General features: G+C 37.6%; 1 protein-coding gene and 1 long non-coding RNA gene across 2 annotated transcripts in view; one reads left to right on the top strand and one right to left on the bottom strand.

The window, feature by feature from the left end:
- Positions 1-810: 810 nt before the first annotated feature.
- LOC127623395 (peptidyl-prolyl cis-trans isomerase FKBP8-like) overlaps positions 811-24,772 on the bottom strand; it is a 79,217-nt gene continuing 55,255 nt past the window's right edge. The window contains exons 5-9 of the mRNA XM_052097853.1: positions 7,238-7,455; positions 5,436-5,614; positions 5,083-5,160; positions 1,170-1,310; positions 811-1,069 (exon numbers count right to left, since the gene is read on the bottom strand). Coding sequence (XP_051953813.1) covers positions 983-1,069; positions 1,170-1,310; positions 5,083-5,160; positions 5,436-5,614; positions 7,238-7,455 — 703 coding nt within the window. The 3' untranslated portion in view covers positions 811-982. The remainder of the gene's footprint in view (positions 1,070-1,169; positions 1,311-5,082; positions 5,161-5,435; positions 5,615-7,237; positions 7,456-24,772) is intronic.
- On the top strand, positions 13,250-16,555 carry LOC127623399 (uncharacterized). The gene is made up of 3 exons (XR_007968053.1): positions 13,250-13,524; positions 14,279-14,334; positions 16,001-16,555. It is a non-coding gene; the product is annotated as an uncharacterized LOC127623399 (long non-coding RNA).

Genomic DNA, 24,772 nt, shown 5'->3' with positions numbered 1-24,772 from the left:
TGTCACACTAACTGGTTTGGGCAAGATATTGTTAGGCAACAATAGATTCATCAGCTGAGTCACTTTTTGGTCTGTTTACAGGAACACCAGAGTGTGGAGGAGGAAGAGAGAGCAATGCATGATGCATTTGCCCAGGAAACTGAACCCTGGAGTGGAACCGGAGTACATTTTGTGGGTTAGTACTCAAGTTCAGATGGAGCTCCACTTCACTTCACTGAGGTGCGTTATATGAATGGCAAACGTGGGCTCAATGGTTTATTTTTACATCAGAAGTGCAGTGGGGGTGATGACATTTACCATTACATTACCAGCAATAGGTTTTAGATATTTTAGATATTAAAATATGATAATAATGTCAGAAATGGAAACTGAGTGCACTGAAGGTACTCTCATGAAAACTGACAAATAAATGTGATATGTTAAGTGACAATAAAAATGTGCCATTCAGATACATTTGAATTGACACCTACAGCAAATGCATATGTAACCAGTCCTGGTCGACCCGCTCCGAGCGGGACTCGAACTGACATCTCCGGTGTGGGAGGCGGGTGCGCTAACAAGGAGGCTAAAGGCTACAGCCTCTAGCATCAGTCGCTAATGCACCTCTTGAGGTCAGGAGAGTGAGGTTTACACACTGCACAGCTATCTACCAGCTGGCTCCCGTTACACATACAGTGTTTAATGAAATGTGTTCTACAATAAAACCATTAGTACATCATAGAGCATGTGATGCTAAAAAAGCAAAACAAAACACAACACAAAACTTATTTATACTTATATTTTTATTGTAAATATTTGAACTGCATTTGCCCTTTGTTTCAGTGCATACATTCTGCTTTGCACATGTCAGTGTACCAACGGTCGGGCTGCTCATGCAGCTGCTCTTTGAACGATTCAGTACATTTTCCCTCTGTCATTCTTGGCAGTTCTGTGGAATGTTTGTTTATGAGACTCATCTTAATTTGCAAGTAGGTTTAGAGAGCTAGTTCTGTGCAGTCAGGACCACTGATGTAACTAAACTGCCCAAGGCCACCACCAAAGCTCCAAGCAGAAACTTCCAAGAAATTCCCTGAAAGGGAAGGAAGCATAAGATCAAAAGAAGGAGGCTCTGGCACATTTAGAAAGGATGTTTCCACCACTTTTATTCTCTTCGCTAGGTGGTCACTTACAGATGGCTTCTTTTGTGGGGGAGGCATCAGAAAGGGTGCTATGTTTTCCCCAAACACGTTGGCTGGTTTAGCTTGCCAATTCTGGGCATCATTGTCACCAGCCTGTCTTTTCACCAACTTTGACAGTTCAGCATGAATGGCCTATTAAAAATACAATAAAGATTAGCAGTCACTAAGGCTTTCTTTCAAAGCTTGAATTTTGTACAATTCTAAGTGGTCCACCAGATGTTTATGTTGCCAGCAGATGGAGTCATTTCACTGACTGTGATTTTAATTTCATGTCATGATTGGGTACGCGCACACACACACACACACAAAACAACCCATGACTACATCTCAAATATAAACTGCACTTTAATGAAGAGTTGCCTGAATTCTCAGGAACAGCGTAAGTTAAAGGTTTGTTTTTTAATGGTAAGAGTGAGCTGTTTATTGTGTATGTTCACATTAGTTTAAAACACTTACATCTGTAATGAACTCCTGCTTATGGTATACATGAAGATTAAACAGTTTCTTGACCTTGATTTTATCAGTAGAAAGAATCTGGAATTAAATTCCATCTCGAACCATATTTGTGATTAAAATCCTTTTAATTACTTAATTACCCGCTTACTTTAAAACCAAAGACTTAACCCTGATGTGATCATGGGTCTGACCATTTTACAACAAGTGTTTTCAACCTTTACAGACCCAGGGACCCCTGTTTTAAATATGCCATGATGAAAAAAAATTACAATTCTGACACAATTTACTCATCTTCATTTTGTCTCAAACCAGTATGACATTCTTTGATCTGTGTACACAAAAGGAGATATTAGGTAGAATGACAGCCTCAATCGCCATTCACTTTCATAGCATCTTTTATCCATACAATGACAATAAATGGTGACTGTTTTGGAAAAACTGGAAGGTTAGAAATTATTATTATTTATATTTTTTTGTATATATATATATACACTGTATCTCACAAAACTGTGTACACTCCTCACATTTTTGTAAATATTTGATTATATCTTTTAACGTGACAACACTGAAGAAATGGGACTTTTGCTACAATGTAATGTAGTGAGTGTACAGCTTGTATAACAGTGTAAATTTGCTGTTCCCTCAAAATAACTCAACACACAGCCATTAATGTCTAAACCGCTGGCAACAAAAGTGAGTACAGTGAAAATGTCCAAATTGGGCCCAAAGTGTCAATATTTTGTGTGGCCACCATTATTTTCCAGCATGATTATAACCCGCTTGGGCACGGAGTTCACCAGAGCTTCACAGGTTGTCACTGGAGTCCTCTTCCACTCCTCCATGATGACATCATGGAGCTGGTGGATGTTAGAGACCTTGTGCTCCTCCACCTTCCATTTGAGGATGCCCCACAGATGCTCAATAGGGTTTAGGTCTGGAGACATGCTTGGCCAGTCCATCACCTTCACCCTCAGCTTCTTTATCAAGGCAGTGGTCATCTTGGAGGTGTGTTTGGGGTCGTTATCATGCAGGAATACTGCCCTGCGGCCCAGTCTCCGAAGGGAGGGGCTCAAGCTCTGCTTCAGTATGTCACAGTACATGTTGGCATTCATGGTTCCCTCAATGAACTGTAGCTCCCCAGTGTCGGCAGCACTCATGCAGCCCCAGACCATGACACTCCCACCATGGGGACACTCCCACCATTGACTGTAGGCAAGACACACTTGTCTTTGTACTCCTCACCTGGTTTCCACCACACACGCTTGACACCATCTGAACCAAATAGGTTTATCTTGGTCTCCTCAGACCACAGGACATGTAATCCATGTCCTTAGTCTGCTTGTCTTCAACAAACTGTTTGCAGGCTTTCATGTGCATCATCTTTAGAAGAGGTTTCCTTCTGGGATGACAGCCATGCAGACCAATTTGATGCAGTGTGCAGCGTATGGTCTGAGCACTGACAGGCTGACCCCCCAACCCTTTAACCTCTGCTGCAATGCTGGCAGCACTCATACGTCTATTTCCCAAAGACAACCTCTGGATATGACGCTGAGCACGTGCACTCAACTTCTTTGGTCGACCATGGCAAGGCCTGTTCTGAGTGGATCCTGTCCTGTTAAACCACTGTATGGTCTTGGCAATCTTCTTATAGCCTAGGCCATCTTTATGTAGAGCAACAATTCTTTTTTTCAGATCCTCAGAGATTTCTTTGCCATGAGGTGCCATGTTGAACTTCCAGTGACCAGTTTGAGGGAGTGTGAGAGCGATGACATTGGGCCCAATTTGGACATTTTCACTTAAGGGTGTACTCACTTTTGTTGCCAGCGGTTTAGACATTAATGGCTGTGTGTTGAGTTATTTTGAGGGACAGCAAATTTACACTGTTATACAAGCTGTACACTCACTACTATACATTGTAGCAAAGTGTCATTTATTCAGTGTTGTCACATGAAAAGTTATAATCAAATATTTTAAAAAAATGTGAGGGGTGTACTGGTGAAAGCAGGAAACTAAACAGTGTTATAAATATATTGTTTTATAGGCTTTCAGGATGGAATACTATTGCAATTCTATTAATATGAATACTATTGAATAGTGTTCTGCAATGTTGTCATAAAACAAAGATCAGATTTAAAAATATTATGTTTCTAACTTCTTAAAGCAGATTAAATCAGAAAATTAAAAGATATATTCAAATATTTACAAAAATGTGAGGGGTGTACTCACTTTTGTGAGATACTAACTTCTTAAAGCAGATTAAAGCAGAAAATGAAAAGATATAATCAAATATTGAATAGTGTTCTAAAATGTTGCCATAAAACAAAGATCAGATTTAAAAATATTATGTTTCTAACTTCTTAAAGCAAATTAAAGCAGAAAATGAAACGTATTCTTATGTCACTTGTCATACACATCCACAGTGAATACAGTGCTGATTTAGTTTATTACAGGAAGTCTTTGTTTGTGTGACTTTGTGCCCATGCAGTGGCTCCAGACAGCTCTAATCTAAGTGGCTGCTTTTGAGGATTTGGCTAACTACTAACAAAGGCATGACAGAACAGGTTTGGGTTCTGTCAATTGTAATGCACTACCAAAGTCTCTTATTTCCCAATATTACAGCAATGCAAACAAATTCCATGTTCCACTCTTGCATTGTATGTAATCATACTGGCTGTCTCTACTGACCTTTGAACAGTGCATCGGTTGTTTAGATTCTGTGGAATTTACCAGCACAGAATTCTGACTTCCTTGTCATAACTTTGTGTTGTAAACAAGTCAGAATCAGACCTGTCTGGAAACTGTTTGACATCTGCACAACACTAAAACAACTAGTCCACCCCTGCTGGGAAAAAAAACATACAACAACAACAACAACAACAGCATAACTGTTGGTATAAGGTCTGATTTATGCTGGTCTTTGTCTGGTCTCCCAGTCTTACAAGCTGGCAAGTGGCAAAAGCCCATTTAAAATAAACAAACAGGACTGCCTGGCCAGGGTGGGAGGTGAGCTTTGATGAACAGCTAACCAGTTTATGCTAGTTTAAGCTGGTTTTGTTACCAGGGATAGTATGCTATCATGATAATGAAGACATTTAAAAAATAACTAAATAAATAAAATGATTCATTGTTGAAATAACTGATTGGAAAACCATTTTGTCCATCCTCAAATAGGTCAAATGGATCCACAAACCTCAAAAACATGAATAAAGTTCCATTCTGAGATTTATTTAAAAGCATTTTGGAAAGTGCTTGTATTAATGAATACGAAAACTTAATCTAAATAGAATTATAAACAATATATTACATGCACTTTACTTGCATTAATACACAAACACTTAATCCAAACCCACAAGATTTTGGTTGATCTGTAAATAGCTACTGAGGGATTGTCTGTTCCTAGCTCACGTAAAATGTGGATGGGTTCAAGAGATACAATAACGTTTCACACCTTAGTGGATGGCTCCAGTTTCAAAGCCTTCTTCAGGGTCTCCATGGCCTCCTCATACTCGCCCTTGTCCGATAAAAGCTGCAGACAAAACATCATTATCAGGGAGGTCCAATACCTTCTGGTGACAATTAATATACATCTTTCTTTTTTTATGAAATTATGAAAAAGTGAAAAACAGATGTAAAGATAAACCTTGTCTGGTAGAAAACCTGTCAGCTTAATTAACACAGCAATGATGGGGCTTACACAAGCAGCAATCTCAATATGTTTGCTTCAAATTAAGTCTGATTATACTGAATCAAAATGCAACAATGCACAAAACTCCTAGCTTACTGAATAATAAGCACACTTACCTTTCCTTTCCTGAAGAGTGCTTTGACATTCTGGGGATCAAGGAACAGCACATCTTGACTGGTGTGCAGTGCCTCATCGAACTGTCCAAGCTTCAGCTGTACTGCTGCCAGGTTGTTCAGACATTTTACCCGGTAGTCATTCACCTCCTCTTCCTCTTCTGCCATACAGCTTTGGCCATCTGTAGATGGACAGAATTTTACAGCCCCTTATAACAACACTGTAATGCGTTACATTTCTCCCAAAGTTCAACGAAAGTGGAAGCTATAGGTATGTGTTTACTTCAGACAACAGCAAATTAGATACAAATTTAACCAGATTAAAACACTTTGGGGTTACCATAGGACAGTGATACACACCAGATATCCCCAAAATATTGGTGATCTGAGACAGTATCATTGTTTGTGTGTTATTCGTTCAAGCAGACGGTTTATCTATTCTTTAACTTAGTTTAACATTTTTCCAAATTATATGATCAATTACACAGAATTCAGGGGTTCACATACTTTTTCCTGGAACTGTATATCAATCCACTGTAGAGTGTAGACCACTGTAACATGCCTCCACCTGTTCTAAAGCCTACACCTACAGGCAAACTTATGGAGGCAAACAGCCTAACCCTGCTTTGTTGGCTGTATGACAAAATCAGGTTTATTGTCGTAAGGTCCTGTAAAGGGACTGGATGTCGAGCGGCTTGGGTAGGGCCAGCACGCAAACTCATGTTCTCTTCTATCTGCTGACACAAAATGTAATTTATAATATTACTACTTAGTGGTTTATGGGATATTTATAAATGAAATTTGAATGTATTGAATTGAATGACAAATATGCAATAGAAAATTGAGGAGAGTCTAATATGTGATGCTTGAGTGGTCAGTGGAGACTGCAGCGATGTGGAGTTCACCGCTGCATACTGCATGTGGTCATTATCATTGTCTAATCCAAAGCATCACTTTGCACTTTACTGTCTCATTACTGTAAAATGTGCCTCTCAAGATGGGCCAGGCTTTCCAGCAATTACCGTGATTAAGGAGGTGGAAATAACATGTTGATTTATTACGTTTGATTAGATTAGGGTTTAATAAAAGCATTACTCAGGGCGGGCACAGCTTGCAGACATGACTGAGCAATCCAATGACATGATTATTGATCAAATACATTAGCTGAGCTGCTTGCAGTGGCTGGCTTGAATTGAAAATTAAAAGAGGTTTCCTGTTTAATGGTTTTTCTACTTCAACATTCATTAGACATGATGAAACCGATAGAAAATTAGTGGAGTGTGTACGGCTATGGGTATGTGGGTTTACTATATATTAGGGACAAGTTTTTTTCTCAGAAGATTTTATAAAATATGACCCAAAAATCTCCCTTTTGGGACAATTTGGAATGTGTTAATTTGTAAAAACAATTAATAAATAAAATAATAGTTTAAATATATAATTAGAATACTGTATTTTAACAGTAAGTCTATTTTTTTATCCTCATTTAGATACAGAACAAAGGAATAAAAATTATAATTATCTTTAACAAACAATAGAAGAGAATGGAAATACACCATGATAGAAAACCAAACGTGTGAGTGTGTGTGTAGATCTTAGAGTGTGGGGGGCACATCCTTATCAACTTAAGGAAACATCACATTCTATATTGCAGTCAGTATTGTAATGAAAAAATGCTGTTTGTTATCCCCTTGCAAGTAAAAATGAGATGTGTGCCCCTGTGTGTACATATACCACCATGTGCCTGCCTAATGCATTATATTACATTTAATATATAGTTTATAGGTGAGGGTGGGTTGGATTACCATACGTGCTTGTTGAAAGCACATCCAAGGCCATGCAGTAAGCTTGTGCAGCCATGCTGTATTCTTCCCTTTGGAAGTAGAAATTACCGCGCTCTCGTTTCTGGTTGCCGATACGGATCCGGTCAGGGATGGCCAGTGAAAGGGGGTCTGGCTTTTCTCTGAAGTCTAGGAGCTGTAGCTGATAGAGGAGAGGAGCCCAGGCTGGTATATCAGGCTCCCTGTCAATGAATCAAACAGACAGCAATGCAGCCTCATTATTTCATAAGATCTTAGTCCAATACAAGTCTACTAACTAACTAACTAACTATCTATCTATCTATCTATCTATCTATCTATCTATCTATCTATCTATCTATCTATCTATCTATCTATCTATCTATCTATCTATCTATCTATCTATCTATCTATCTATCTATCTATCTATCTATCTAGTCTGTCTGTCTGTCTGTCTGTCTGTCTGTCTGTCTGTCTGTCTGTCTGCAGTGTGTCAATAGAAATTTGAGTCAACTTTACATTTTCAAACATTAAGAAGGAGAGAGAGAGAGAGAGAGAGAGAGAGAGAGAGAGAGAGGGGGGGTTGCTGTTTTGGATGCTAGTTGCCTGATGTCTGTCTATTGAGAGGGAAGTGAATCATGTCCAGGAGGGTGTGTTCTGTCGTCACATTTCCCAGATCTGAGCTCTAGTACTGGCAGAGGCTACTTAAGAAGACCATATGTAGTGGTAGGCCATGGCTTATGTTAAAAGAGAAAACTGTACTCTTTCAGAGGTCTTTAAGCTAGTAGATTGACAATCTTGGCTGTTTTTTCTGGTGACAAATGTTCAAGAACAAAATGGATTAGGAAAGTTTTTCTCTGTAATATTCTTTGGCATTGTTCTTTTCTCATTACTACTTGCAAACAAGCACAGACACAAAGCTGCACTCTTCCCCTGCTGTAAAGACACACAAAAATTTATGTTGTTTTTTCATCCATGTTTCACATCAAAAAAGGAGTTAGGAGGCAGAATGTTAGCGATGGTGACAGCCCCAGTCACCATTCACTTCCATTGTATGGGAAAGAGCAGCATCAACATTCTTCAAAATTTCTGCTCTTGTGTTCTACAGAAGAAGGAAGTCACACAGGTTTCAAAAGACAAAGGTAAATAAAATTATTACAGAATTTTACAGTTTTTATGGCCATACTATGAATACCAAAGGCAAATAACACCCTAATTATCTTAATCACAAATAGCAAGCAGTTGCTTTTTCCCTGTAATTGACTGCTTGAGTCAGAGATGCGGTCCTCTATTGCATCTCTGAGTGCATCAATATGTCCATCAATATTTATCATCCAAAGCGACGGTTACAAAAAAGCTCTTGCAAGGTCTGTTTAATGTTTTCTGATGGATTACTCATTTCCCAGCCACATATGGCAATGATAATATGTACCCTTATCGATTTTACTCTCTCCTTTTCTCTGTCTGCGAAGCACTATAATCACAGTTCATGTTGCTACTAAGATCATGAACTTCTTGGGGCAGATAGAGATGATTCAGTAGCGGAATAGTGACACTGCAAACAAGTCTCAGAGGGCCCAGAGATATACCATCTTCCCACACAACCTTATCTGCCCTTATTAATGTCAGTACTTGGTCACATGACCATGCATAAATTAATACACTGACAACTAAAAAGCCTGAAACTGAGTCAAATGCACTGTGCACATTTATTAAGTGGGCTCTCAGGAGATAAAACAGGATCAAGCACAATGTGAAAGAGTGAGCCAACTTGGGAGATTGTCTTAGTGTGATGTTCTTCAGCCCAAACACACATGTTTGTATAGCTGGAGTTTTCACAGAGCAGTTCATAGTATTGCAGTATATTGGAGTGTTAACATCAGAGTCAGCTGGTGAGCTGTCTGAAAGTTAATAAAAGGCCTTTTAAAGGGTTTTCTACCAAATAATAATAATAAATGCAGTCATCATTTACACACCCACGTGTTGTTTCAAACACTAAAAGTAAAATGTTAGCCTCAGTCACCATTCACTTTCATTGCGTCTTTGTTCCATTCAATGTAAGTGAATTGGAAAAGAGGCTTACATTCTGTCTAACATCTTTAGTGTTTCAGTAAAGAAAGAAAGTCATATTATTTGACTCACCCTCACAACATGAGGGTGAGTAAATGATGACAGAAATTCATTTTTAGGGTGGAGTATCCTTTAAATGCAACCTGCATACAACAGTTCATTCATCGGTGTGTAACTGTATTAGACTGTGGATGCTTGCCAAGATGCAAGTCAGGGTCCATTTAATCAGTTAATAAATCACTTGATCACATTTTGGTAGGAGAGAGAGCAAGGAAGAAATGTTAGGTAAATATTTAAGCAAATACCCACAATCCTTGACAGCTGAGAGTTTATGCCAGCTTTTAGTGAGCTCTGTTCATAACGTCATATATAGACCTGGGCAGTGTTGGATAATGTTATTTTTAAAAGTAACTCGTTAGAATATTGCGTTACTCCTTAAAAAAGTTACTTAATTGGGGGCCTGGGTAGCTCAGCGAGTATTGACACTGACTACCACCCTAGAGTCGTGAGTTTGAATCCAGGGTGTGTTGAGTTACTCCAGCCAGATCTAATAAGCAACCAAATTGGCCTGGTTGCTAGTGAGGGTAGAGTCACATGGCTCACCTCCTCGTGGTCGCGGTTCTCATTCTCAATGGGGCACGTGGTAAGTTGTGTGTGGATCGCGGAGAGTAGCATGAGACTCCACATGCTGTGAGTCTCTGTGGTGTCATGCACAACGAGCCATGTGATAAGATGTGTGGATTGACGGTCTCAGAAACAGAGGCAACTGAGACTTGTCCTCCACCACTAGGATTGAGGTGAGTAAACGCACCACCACGAGGACCTACTAAGTAGTGGGAATTGGGCATCCAAATTGGGGAGAAAGGGGATAGAAATACAAAAAAAGTAACTAAATTAATAAAAAAGTTTTTTTTTAATGGAACGTAAAGCATTACGTTACTTTTGCATTAATGTTTAGTTACTTTTTCTCACAGCCACATTCTCTTCTGCATTGCTAAGCATTCAATACAAATAAGCCATGCATTGCATGCAAGAGACTTTACAGGTCATTCAAGCTACTGTACAACACTCATGTCCAAACAAAATAGTAAACAAACAGATATTTAGAAAGTAGGTCTTCTCGTCATATTTATAATTAAGAATCAATAACATGAATATGCATGATTTGTTTTTCCATCAACATGGCAGCCAATATGAACAATGAAGAATTACCACTGTTATTCTTCATTATTCACTGATCTGTCATCATGTGCTGTGTGTCCATTGACAATGCCAGAGACAACTTAAAATGATCTTCAGAAATCAGGATAAAATTCAGTGGGGAATACAAGTCTAACATGTTCGAGGAGTAAGTCTGATGAATAAATAAATATTTTTCACTGAATTCATGTCACAGCAAAACCACGCTGTGGTCAATAAATGAGGTGCAGACATTCCTCTCGTTAGCGATGAACGAAACGGAGCAAAATGAAAAAGTCTTTCAGGAAGTGTCTCAGCTGTTGGCCGCACACAGCTACCACCGAACCTACCAACAATGTAGGGAAAAGTAAAAAAAACTAAAACTTAAAAGTGACTAAAGAACAATCAAGGAAAAGTAGAAGTGGTTCTACCAAATGGACGCTAGCTAGACCGGTGAGCAATGGGAGGGAAAGTGCCCTGGACTCAGCCATGTCTGGAGTCCATGGTGGAGGATGGTACATTAACTCTATACTCTGCTTGAAAGCTTCACTTTATTTAGTTGACCAGCTACTGGAAAGCTTGCTTCTAAAACAAGCAGGCCAATTTAACTCTTACACTTAAATCACCATGCAACAACTGCTTTATGCAGCATAATGAGCTAGTAGCTGACAGCTAGCGGTCATGTTATTGTTTATTGTTTTGTGTAACGTTTAAGAAGATGTCACAGCAGTAGAGGTGGTGCAATTATGATGATCAGCCTATAATCCCACCCATGTTTAGGCGGCACTAAAGAGCAGTGGAAAAGCAAGCTCAGAAACGTAAAGCGAGTAGAGTCGAGTTGAGACTAACTGTAACTTGCAGTGGAAAAGTGCCATAAGGCATTTTCTTTGCATACACAATCAATGTAAAACGTTGCTCGGAGCCACTGATCCAGAGTCAGCTTTTATCATCCCATTCTCCCAGTTATGCGGAGCTGGAACACAGAGCAGTTTGGCTCCATAAGTCAGTGAATTGAGCAAGTATTTCAACTTGTCTATCATGTCGTGGCCAGTGGAAGACTAATCTTATAATCCCTCTGCCCATCCTTTTTTTAATGCAGTTTGTATTAACACATAAATCAACCGCGTTTCACTCAACCAAATGTTGTTGACCTCATATTACGTTAAAACATGAAATGCTCAAGCGCGTTAGAGTTGATTGATAGGCGATGTCTATATCTAAAAGGGGATTGGCTCTTTTACCTGCAAGGCGGGACTTCCTTTCTACATCCATTGACTGTTGGGTGCTAAAGATTCTTGGTTGGGCATTCCAATTTCTCCTGTTCGTTTAAAGTGAAGTGACTCATCTCTCTCTGCTAAATAGTCTCACACTCTTTAGAAATACACGTCAATCACATCTCCTCCCCAAAGTTTGCACACTTTTACTCCTGATTTCCTACAATACAGGGACAGCAGAGGTGTTCAAAAGCAACGCATTACTTTATTTAAAAAGTAACGCTGATATTATGGTCTAAAATAAAAAAATATTGTGTTACTTTACCTGTTACTCGAAAAAAGTAACCTGATTACATAATGTGTGTTACTTTTATCGTGTTACCCCCAACACTGGACCTGGGCATCTGAAAACACAGAACGCTGTCTGTGTGGATACTGTATATACAGTATGTCTTATTGTTCTTATCCTTATCAGCACAATTTGTCTTCATTGAAACCATAAAAACATAATAGAAAAATCGAAAGCATGATTTCTAATCATACACTGTAAAAACTAAAGGTGCCTCAAATATCCTGTCGGATACTCAAGGAACTTTAAAATGTAATTTAGGTGCCTCAAAGCTCTTTCTCCTATAGTAGGGTTACTGGTTGAACCATTGACTGTTTTTTCGGTTCTTGCAGGAACTTGTGGGATCCTTTAAGCACTTTGTATTCAGTTCTGAGGTTCTGGAGGCTCCTTTTCATTACCATGAGACGTCGAGGTGCTTTGGGGGAAGTTAGAGGTACTCATATTCTATGAAAGGGTTCTTGAAAGACCTGTAACATATACGTGGTTCCTGGAAGATCTCTTTTGTAAAAGCCAGAATCTGGAGGAACCCAAAAGTTCTGTGAGGCCACATTAAGATGTACAGCCATTCAGATGTACAGTTTATTTGCCTATTGTTGTTATCATTATTACTGTTGTTCATAATTATTAATGAACACACACAGACAGACAGAGAGAGAGAGAGAGAGAGAGAGAGAGATTTTGAGATTGTTTACCAGTTAGCCAGAAGACAAGGTTGAGATCAGATCACACATTTTTGTACATTTTTGTTACATTTTTATTGAACAGATTATGGGTAATGCTTTGTGTTCAGGTTTGACTGTACTCATGTAAAACATTACACTTCAAATGCCTAAACATAAAAAGACAAAAAAAGCAATAGACATTTTACAACCAAGCAGATTTATAGGCTACTATAGCCTACAGACCTTGCCTAGTGGTACAGCATGTCCACAAAATACGTCACTAATTTAAATAGAATTTTTTTTTCTATTATTTAAAAAATTCATATTGAAATAAACAGTGCATTATTAAAAGTGAAATTTTGTTTAGTAGGCTACCATGAAATGAAATATAGATTTTACATTTATTTAATAGTAATAATAATAATAACAATAATATGCATTTGACCACAAACAGTACAAATGTGACACTCAAACGAACAGCTGTAGGCTATATTAAATTGAGTATTTTGTAATTCTGAATTAAATAGCTTTCAGGACTGGCTATTGCTTAAACTGGTCAACAATTAATACAGTGATTTATCTTTATGTTGTTATTGCCATGATGAAACCTATTACAGAATATATATCAGAATATATATAGCCTATATATATCAGAATATATATTTTTAAAGTGTAGTATTATTATAATTATTAATCGGAAGAAAAATACGAAGAAGAAGAAGAAGAAGAAGAAGAAGTGCTCTCGTGCGTTCTGCTCCCGCGCAACGCAAGAAGCGGTGATTTAAAAAAAAACGGCTTCATATGACTTCCCCATTAAAGGTGAGTAAAGTCGCCAAAATTATTATGCAAAATATATACTATGTGTACACACATTGACACACTAACACGCTTAATTGTATGGCTGTTTAAAAATGTATGTTTTAAACTTTTTAACCGCTTATAGCAAAGAACGTATTACTGTCAACCATACACATTGACAGTAAGTTAGGCCTATAGCAGAATAGGACTAAATGTTTTAGCTGCGATGCTAACGAAATGTAGCCTAAACGAAATTACTTTGTGGGTCGAAATGAGCACTGTTAAATCACAAACAATGATTTTAGTTTTGTTGTTAACTTTTAGACAATGTAACGTTAGCGCTCTCTTTTTTTTATTTAACTAACGTTATTTGTTGTCATTGGCATTTGTGTTAATTCGTTGTTTACACAAACATACACAAATTGGGTTTACATGTTTTAAGGGGACATTCCATGGCCTTACGAAAATTAGCCAAGGATTTATTATAGTAAAAGTGTACTAAACATTGTTTTCTGTCGGATTGATTAGTATTTGTTTAAACACAGTTGTACTACAAATAGGCCTAACGTTACCATGGTAAAACTATGGTTAGTGTAGCAAAACGATGGTTCATTTGTGGTTACTATGGTATAATAACCATGTTTTTGTTTTATTTGTAGTAAAACCATGGTTAATTTTCGTTAGGGTAGACATAATGATTTTTATACTGTACAAACTGTATACTATTATTTAATATTTACCCTAACCCTTTCCTTTGATCTTTTTCTGTCCTCAGAACATCCAGTATACTTTATTCCTCTGAAATACAGGTTTCACTGAGCTGCAACAAATGTAAGTGTATTTCTGGACTTCAAAATAACTGAAATGGTGCTTGTCAATCAGGTCTTATTCATTAAAACACTAGCAGAAAAATATTTTTTAAATCAGTTTATGAATTAGGGGTCCAAGCACCGAAAGAACAAGTCATTCTGAGCAAACATTAGTTTAATTAAAAAAAGAAATTCAGATGTTCAGGAAGCTAACAGCAAATTCTAAACTGTTCTGAATCTTTTGAGCCTAATATCATATTCATGGACTTTGCTATAAAAACCACATAAGATACATTTCAATTGAATCACTGATCGCCCACACGGGCCATTGATGCTTGGACCCCAATGATTGCCGTTTGTGGCTATATTTTTTCTTCATTTATTCTAATCAACATATTAGAATCATTTCTAAAGGATCATGTGCCACTGAAGACTGCAGTAATGATGCTGCAAATTCAGCTTTGACATCACAGGAATAATATATACTTTTAAATATATTGAAGATACAATATGTAAGATTTTTGTAATAAAATATCCAAAAATCACTTGCACAGTGTGATATATTTCCTGCAGTTGTCTACTTACAATACCCCAAAAGTCCACAAAGATTTTTAATTTCAGAGAAATTCCCATTTTTAAATAATGGTCCATCCCGGAAAAAAATGTTGCATGTCAATGACGCAATATCCGCGCTATCCTTGGTTTCCGCAATATCACGTGGACAAATGCGGAAGTGGTGGTTATAGCTGTTGTGTCCATCATGGATCACCAGGGGCAGAGTGGCAATCGGGAGAGTCGGGACTTTTCCCGGTGGGCCGGTAGTGTTTTGAGGGTGCGAGGGCCGGTCTGATAATAGTTATACATTGCAAGTTCTTAGCAACACCATCCGGTGGCCTGGTGTGCGGCCGCTGCCCGCTTGTCAAACTGTGCAACCTCTCTGCTCAACCCGTAAATAAATGCATCGATGCGCATTTTGTTTGAGTTTTTAAATGGTCCAGTGGTGGATCTTTTGCCAAGCGTGTCAGAGGTTACGGGTTCTAATCCGCACTCGTATAGTTTTTTTTCTCTCTCATCAAAACTGAAAATGTTCATCAGTGGTTACAGTATATCAAGCAGGGACACGTTGTGTGCATGTTTTTTATGATTTCACCGAACGAATAGAGAGTCTCCCCAACGGCGATAGATTGAAGCGTGCGTCCTTGTGAAAACTGTGCGCGACATAGATGTGACCAGTAGTGGTAGCTTTCTTAATCTATTTAAAATAATTGTGCAAGGGTTCTTTTTATCACGTGTGGTGACCAAGATTATGGCAGTGCAATTAAATACAATAGGCTGTGTGTTAAAAAATATTTAGCCATTAATTGCAAATACTGTCGTTCAAATTTACTTTGAGCACGATTGTTTTGAATTTTTTATTTATACGTGCAAATGTTTTGGGCCATTGACAGTTGAAATAATCAGCTTAAAGTTTTGCCAGTATTATGCCAGTTATTGCTAGTGATTTTGTGCATTTAACTACTCCACAACCATAAAAGGACATTGGATATTATGTATATTTTTAACTCTGTGACCAGTTGCATTTGATGTTCCTAATTTTTAAGACACTTTGAATAAATGTTTGTGGAAAATTAATTAATGTAAATGTTTTGTAATAAAAATTTATCATATCCCTTTTTTTCAACCAACAGCCTCCACAGAACCTCACACCAACAATGGTGATTACAGGAGACCCATTTGGTGAAAGCAGCATTGCGGTTTTTCTTCATGGCGAAGAACTGCTTGCTGATGAACCTGATGACATAACAATGGGTGTAGGCCTTACTATGAGTGCCTACTTTCTGTTCAACATTAAGTACAGGAAACCAACTAAAAGTACACTGACTTTTCTGCAGTATCTGTTGGGCATTCAGAAGGAGAGCATCAAGCTACCTACAGTTGTGTTGAGGCTTATCAATTTCTTAAAATGTCCTGTGTGAATATTCCCAGAGTGAAAATGTTACCATTGACTGCATTGTAAATTGAATTGTAGTCAATTTGAATTTTAGGCTACTGTTTTTGAGGAACCTGAAATATATTCGAAAGTTTTAAGATATTTGAGTCATATTTATATTTTACAGTTTTGTCAAGATTTAAACTCTTAATGTATCACAATATTAACATTATACATGTGCTTCCATGAATTAGATGTTGATACATTTATTTATTGACTATAAGGTGATTATTTATTGAACTTTTTATTTGTATGGATGTTATTGTTGTTTATCAATAAACAATGTTTGTTTTGTATTTGGTTTCAGTTTTTCATTGTGTTTATAAAATAATAATACATGTAAATAAATAAATAAATTTTATTTATTAGTAAAAGAAAGGGAGGGGGAGGGTGGGGACAAGAAATATAATTCAAATTGGGAAATGGTGCCTTGAAGCACCAGAGGTGGTTCCTGATCATTCTTAATAAAAGGGTTCCTCAAGAAGCCTTTAAAGTTCCTCAGAGAACCGCCCCTTTTGAAAGGGTGCCTAGAGGATCTACAGACGGTTCCGCCGGTGTGGCAAAGTGAAGAACCCCAAAAGGTTCCTCCAGGCACCTTTTCTTTTTACAGTGTAGTCTTTGTAAAGCGAGTTAGACCACTCACTGACCATCTTGGCAATTGAAGCTATTTTTATAAGTAATATGCATAAAAGTCAACATGATCACAGGAAATGGACAAATCAACCCCATTCAGTCGAATTACTCACCACCACGGCACCCTCCCACATCAGACATTTTTGCATTAATTCAAGCCTGAACACATTTCCCTATAGCATTACTGATAGCATGTTGCAATGGTGAGCATAATCAAAAATTATATTTTTACTCCACAGTAAATTTGGTATAAGCACAGACTGATTTCATCTGGAGAACTTTCGACCTACTGTCGCCAAATTCACATTGAGATCAGTCTGCTGTCCCTGTCCTGATTTTTGTCATTTTCGCTTTTTATTCTTTGTTTTGAACAAAAGAAAATCAATCACATTATTTGGACTTGATATTTAACTAGATAAGAACAACTCTTTTTTTCAATCCACTTCCTTTCCCTCTACAGTGAAATTAGATCCAGTCCCTGGGCCTGTATTGTCATTGGCATGTGAGGCAGAGTGAAAGGTTAGAGCTCTGTTATGTGTCACCTTATGCATATTTCAACTGTGTAGTGTATTGACACATTTACATGCATCTAACAGAGTTTGTGCATCTCTGGGGGCCAAGCAGGTGGTGCGGGCCAGATCTCAGTCATGTTACCCTTTCACCTCTCTCCTCACAGGTTCTTCCTGTTTTACAGTGTCTTATGCAGCTGGTGAGCCCCTTAGCACCAAGGCTCAATCTGTTTATCCAGGATACATAAAGCCGAAGAGGCATTTGCAAATTTGTACATGTTTATTTTTAGTCAAAGCAATCAGGCTGATTAAAAGGTAGTGTCAGTAGTAAGGCCCATTTTTAAATGAGAGAATTGAATAAACTGTACTACTTTCATGCTTTTTTGATATTGATGGAATGAAGACATCCACATGATCATATTGAAAATCGACATGTTGCTTCTGAATGTTCATGCACCCTGAAACAACTACATTCTGCCAAATTACAGACAAGCACCATACCCCATCAAACATTTTTGCATCCATTCAATTGCATTCATCTTTTCCTATGACACCTGATAGCGTGTTGTGCAAGCAAAATCAGAGATATGGGTTCTAGTCACATTGCGTTCATGGTGTGTTTTATTTGGAGGTTGTATTTTCAGTCTAAAATTACATTTTTACTCCAATGACGTTTAGGTTAGGGTATAGGTTTCATATAATATGCATTCCTATTGACTGTATTACGTAATTTACAACTAAAAATACAACTCTCTGTTGCCACCACTCAATGGATATTTCATCCAGAAACTGGAGTGCACACGTCACTATACATTCAGCAAAACTCTCAATTTGGCCACTGGGATCAGTGGTTTGAATTTCAGTAAGCACAATTTCAGCGATAGAACCTTCAAACTACTGTTGCCGAATTCAAAGTGTGATCAGTCTGAACATATCCAGGTTTGAAAGACTGCGAGCACACACACACATGCATACACACACACATACACATGTTGGTACTCCTAGCATTATGAGAACTCTCCATAGACATAATATTTTTTTTTTTACTGTACAAGCAATCTATCCTATACTCTAAACATACACCTACCCCTAAACCTAACCCTCAGAGAAACCTATTGACATTTTTACATTTTCCCAAAAAAATGTTTAGTATGTGTAACATAAAGGATGGGCAAGGAAAAGGCGGGAACCAGCTGAACAGTAAACATAAAGTTTAATGGTAAACTTAAAGCCAACATTAACAAATGTGCTGTTCGGCCACATTGGTCTCTCTCTCTCTCTCTCGAACCAGAGCCTCCGGCCGTCCCTTTATTTCGCTCTCTCACTGATCAGCTGATTCAGCGCCAGCCGTGCTCCATCACGGCCCGGCCACACCCTCCTCCTCATCACAGTATGTTTTTAAAAACATTCAAATTACAGGGACACAAGGGGTGTCCTTACAAACCACTTTTATAGTATTATACCCTCGTAATTGCTAGTGTGTAACCTAAAAAAAAATCCTTGTAAACCTCAAAATCGAACTCACACACACACACACAAAAGCTCAAAAACTGTGGCAATGTAGGAGGCCATTAAATGGTTTGATGTGGAAGAACTTGACTGGCCTGCACAGAGGGTTTGATTGGTTTATTTTTGTTTGCCCTCTAAAATACTACCCTGTGATACAAGAGATTTGACATGGAGACAAGATACTACATATTTCTATTGCAAGTTAGTATAGTTGTTTTTTTATTTGTTTCAATAAACCTTTTTCACACTCTGGGTTTTGGAACACAGAAGTAAATGTTTGCAGGGTAAACTTCGACAGCGGTGAATTGGAGATCACAGCAAATATTATTTTCAGAAAAAAAATCCACAGAGGAAATAAAATAGAGAGCGGTGTATTAAATGGGAGAAGATGCCAAATTTACTGTCACTCTCTCAGCAGCTTCTGAGGTCATTTTTTTTTTTTTAACTAATTCCAGGGTAAAATAACACAAAGCACACAATATTAAAAAGATTTATAATATCAAAAAATTACGAAATTTAAGCTGCTAAATAAGGTGTAAACTAAAAAGGTCTATTCAGTAGGATTTATTGTCTTTTGTAATGCACATGCACTTGTGTATGTGCATTACACTGAATATAACAAAGATAATTTGAGGTTCAGTTTGTGAGTAATTGATCCGTTGGCTTCGTTCAACACTTCAGGCTATGCTCAGCTTTTATCTGGGGGTGGGTGGACAATCACATGAAAGAGAGTTTTCCATAACACAGACAGAATAAGCTCATATGAACATACACAACAGACATAAGCCACTGTAAATACACCTTTCTGTCAAGTCAAAGGTAAATAGAAATAAACCATAATAGAACAGTCCATATAATGACATGCTGGCTAGACAAATCTGTCCAAAGAATTCCTCATTTCTCAAGTAGTCAAAGTATATTCATTATGTAACATGGCACCTCATTGGAAGAGAGCACTTTGAAATAACAGATTACACATGGTTATTTGAGTAAAAAAGGGCATTGTACCAAAATCAATCACTTCCCCATCTGCTCATCCTGACCCACTCTGCAAAAATAAGTATTTGTTCCTGTGACCTTGATATTTCTTTGTCTTTTATCTAGTTTGGCTCTTTATTGTTACACTTATTATGGAATAATAAAAAAAAAACACACATATTGAAAAGAGAAGCCTGACTTTGACATTGACACTCTTTTGACTTACTATTTGTTTACATCTTTGTCAGTGACTATTTCCGTTTCTTTATGTGGAAGTGATTGTGTATACTCTTTTTGTGTTCTGTTATCAAAGAATGATCTGAGAATTGGAAAGTGTCCATCACCTGTAACCACAAACTTGTTGTGACAGACTGCCTTAATAGGACTAACATAACATAATATGACTGTACTTTTATCTGCCTGCTATCTTTTTTAAATGGTCAAAAAGTGATTATGTGTATGGGTTGTGGTAAAGTTAATTAATCTAAAATATCTATAAAATAGTTCAAATGTAACTATACAAACATATACAGTATATTTATAATATAAAGGATTCTTAAAGGGATAGTTCACCCAAAAATGAAAAACTCAAATGTTTTATGCTGATTTATGTGGGGCTTTTTAGTGTATGGATTACTTTTTTGATGGATGGATGTGCTTTTTTGGGCTTCAAAATCTAAGGTACCATTCAATCCCATTATAAAGCAAGAGCCAGGATATTTTTTAATATAACTCTGATTGTGTTTGGCTGAAAGAAGAAAGTCATATACACCTAGGATGGTTGGGCGTGAGTAAATTATGGGCTAATTTAAATTTTTGGGTGAACTAAACCTTTAATAACTAAATTGATCACTGTCGTAACTTTCCAAACTTGTCAGAGCTCAACACTGGGCTGGTCAGCAGGCAGATCCTGTTGTACTGACTGACATAAAGACACAAACCAATTTACCAAGTAGTTATAGTTTTAGGTCTCATTGGTTTGAGAAGCGTATTGAGAAACACATATACAAATGGAGAAAATGGCTAACTGACCAGCATGTCTCACTGGATTTTCAAAAAAGTCATAAAATAAAAAATCTTTCCATGGTTGCTCAGAACAAGCACTGTTTTCAAGGCATTGTCTCCTCATCATTGCAGCCTTCCCTTGGGTTTGTCTTTAAGAAGAGATCACCATATAACATTACATTTAATCTTTGCCCAAAGTAATCCACTGGCACATTTAAAAGCATGTCTTAAAGATGTAAGAGGCATTTTATACAGTATTGTAAGTAATAAGATTGCATTGTTTAGACAAAGCATCCCAATCAGAAAAATGCCATGAATTGGGCTTCCTCTGATCCCAGAAAATTAAGGTTGGGAGCACTGTATGATATCGCTTTAATCATCATTGGAATCAACAGTCAGATTAGTAAACGTATTGTGATAATGCTAATTTGTTTCCCAGTGTAGGCGTTTAATGAGGTCTGAAGTGTGATGAGCTTGAAATGAAACTCTGACACCCCTCCTCACCTGTGAGTCATGATTTGCTGGCCTAAAGAGGTAATACATTTGCTTTGTGCAGGTTTGAGTCATTTTTCAATTACATCAGTGACGTTTCCACCTGCTAGCTGTTGATTCTGGTAGATGCAGCTTTCAAAAAGTGTAGGGCTATCACATGTACTGACATGTTTTCAGACACAGAGCTAAAGTAATTTATGTATTTATGCATGTTACTGTTTATAATGCATATGTTTTTGAATTTATCTAACACAGTTGTAAAATTTTTGAACCAAGTCTTGCATCATTCCACTGCTGAACAGCTTCTTCCTTAGGCCATCAGAGTACTGAACGCTTACACCAACAAAGACAATCACTGCACAACCCACTCCATCTTTCCATTAACAGCCAGTGGTGGAAAGAGTACTGATTTCTTTCTTTTTTTTTTTTTTTTTTTTACTTAAGTAAAAGTACTGCTACTGAAGAAAAAATTACCTTGAGTATAAGTAGAAGTACTGAGAAATACTATGATTAAGTAAGATTAAATAAGTAGTTTGCCAAAAAATTACTCGAGTAATTATGTACATTACAAGTTTCTTTATGAAAATTATATTACATATAGTATATACTGTACAATTCAATTTTTGGAACACAAAGACATTTTTGCTCTTGAAAGAAATTGATGCTTCCTTTCACCAAGGATAAATTAAATTGATCAAAAATACTGAAAAATCATTAATTGCAGATTATTATTATGGTTTGAAATAAATGTTTTAAGTAGTATCTATTACATTTTTTTTTTTTACCTGTGATGACAAACATATACAGTACTGTGTCACCTATTCCTTTTCAAAAGCATTCTAAACTGCTAAATTGGTAAAATTGTATTATTATTAGAACAATTGAAAATGGTTGCGTTACCATACGGAAATCACAATACAGTGGGGTTTTTTTTTTTTTCCAATTTGCTCAGGTATTGAGTTCTATTGAAGTCACATTTAGTTTTAAAATAAGAAACACATTTCTCCTGAAATGTAATTGTAACTATATCATATATTATAAATAAAACACGGAAATTCATTGTGTGGGCATCCCCGTTAATTTTCGACACTATTGGCATTCTATCTTTCTAAGGTATTTAAAGTTTGTTTTAGACATATAGTAGCAAGTAAACTAGATATCCCCACATATATGTCAAACTACATTGTGTTAATATTTGACAGTTAAACCATTGCTACCTTAAAAACAGGTGAAGTTTGATCAGTGGTTAAACATGTTCAGATGGTTCACACGAACCTGAATGAATGGCTCCTTTCCAGAATAAAATGAAATATGCATAAAATCACAGTATTTTATGCATATTTCTTGTATAGTGACAGGGCAGAAAGGCTTGGAGAAGCTAGAGAAGAGAGGACACTGGCATCAGTTTATGCAAGCTACTGTGCTCTTGATGCTGTGACCGGCGGGCTTTCTTCATGCCATGCACAGCGTATTTTAGTTTATAAACAGATTTAGCACTTATAACTTGCCGATTTCTTCCCAAAAACCTTCCCAAAAATTCAGAAATATTATGTATTTTTTTGTACTTTGTAATTGTGGAGAAAAATAACTGTAGCAAAGCTGATTACTTAAAAGGAATAGTACTGTTATTTATTTATAATTAAAAAAGTTGAAAAATGTGAACATTTTACTCAAGTACTGTAACGAGAGTATTTGTAATCCACCTCTGTTAACAGCACTTTAGTAGTTTTTCACTGGACTCATACTGGACAGTAGATCATATTGCACACACATATTGAGACAGGTACTTGGCAAGGGTCATGAGTTCGATTCCTATGGAACACATAAATAAACACAGTAAAATGTGTATCATATTTGTTTAATTTTCTTTACACTTTGCTGAAAAGACTATAATAGGCTGTTTAATGAAGGCATAGATTTAAAGAGAGGCATACATTTAGTTGTGGATGTGATGGAAGGGTGACAGGGGAACTTGTCCCCCTAATGTTCACATGAAACCTACGCAACTGTTTAAATGGCAGGTTCCATAGTGACAACTCAATATGTTCCCAACATTTTCAATACATTAAAAAAATGTATCTTGTATTTTTAATGTAAAAATTTTAATTAAAATTGTACATTTAATGTATTTTTTTCCCGGGAAATAACGGTGAAAATATTCAACGATTTTTTATTCAATATATGTAGCAATGCAAAAAATGACTTTTATAAATACATAATAATAAATACATTTACACAATTAATGCAGTATCCTTTTTTACCTGAAACTTCGCGCAATAGGAAAAGGTGTAATGAGTTGTTCCTGACAAACCCCGGCTCATTTGTATAATGGGCGAAACTTCACTAATGTTTTCCCCCACTTTCTGTGGCTAAAACTGGCATATAATTTAGCATTATCCCAGGCATAATAAACATGGGAGCAGTTGTGACACAAGTGGTCTTTCTCTTATGCCAAACATACCTCTGAACGAGAAAAGGCCAATGTCAAGTTGGCAGACAGAATTTGCATGCCCCGGACATACGGGTATAATGGGAAGCAGGGCAGCGAGTGCCAGTCAGAATATTTCTTTGGAGCCGAACAGTTGTGCAACAGCAAGAGTTCACTACTGTTTCACTCACCTCTACTGACGATAAGCACTGCTGTTGGATCTACGGCACGTTTCCAGCTGGCGTTCTCTCTCTCTGCACGCTGTGCAGTCTACGCCCCTGGGCGCTTCGACAGCGCTTTCATTGCCTGAAACAGTGTTTCTCCTCCTAAAAAGAGTTTATTTCCTCTAAAAGAGTTTGAGTTCCCACTCATAAAAGAACAATACACAGCAGGCGTTGAACGTCCTTTTCATGTCTTTCTGCCTCTGTGTAGTTCCTGGATGCGGTTGATTTCTCGTTGATGACTCGTCTGTGCTGCCACCTTCTGGTCTTCTCGCCCAGTCTGAGGCTGACGCGCAGATGTCCGCTATGCTTTCCCCGGGCCGCCGTGAGCACAAGGCTGGACTGGAAACCTCTTTCCCCCCCTCACGGCTACTCGATCAGTTCCTCGGGTCAGGGTGCCACTCATAGCTATGGCACATACCATGTGACAATCACCCATTCTTGCCTTCAGACTTGCAACCCTTGGACAGACCTCTGCTTTATGCGGACCGGAGTCCCCTTGCAGCAGGTGTCCAGACGTGATGTAGGGACCACAGACACCTCTTGACAGGGTTGGGGCACCGTGTGCAATGGGCACGCTGCCGCTGGCCTCTGGACAGGACCCCGGCAGCATTGGCACATCAACTGACTAGAGTTGTTGGCTGTATTTCTTGCCCTACAGAGGTTTCTCCCACTAATCTGGGGCAAGCACGACT

Source organism: Xyrauchen texanus, chromosome 29 (genome assembly GCF_025860055.1).
Source record: "Xyrauchen texanus isolate HMW12.3.18 chromosome 29, RBS_HiC_50CHRs, whole genome shotgun sequence".
Lineage (NCBI taxonomy): Eukaryota > Metazoa > Chordata > Actinopteri > Cypriniformes > Catostomidae > Xyrauchen > Xyrauchen texanus.
This window is presented reverse-complemented; position numbering and strand designations above follow the sequence as displayed.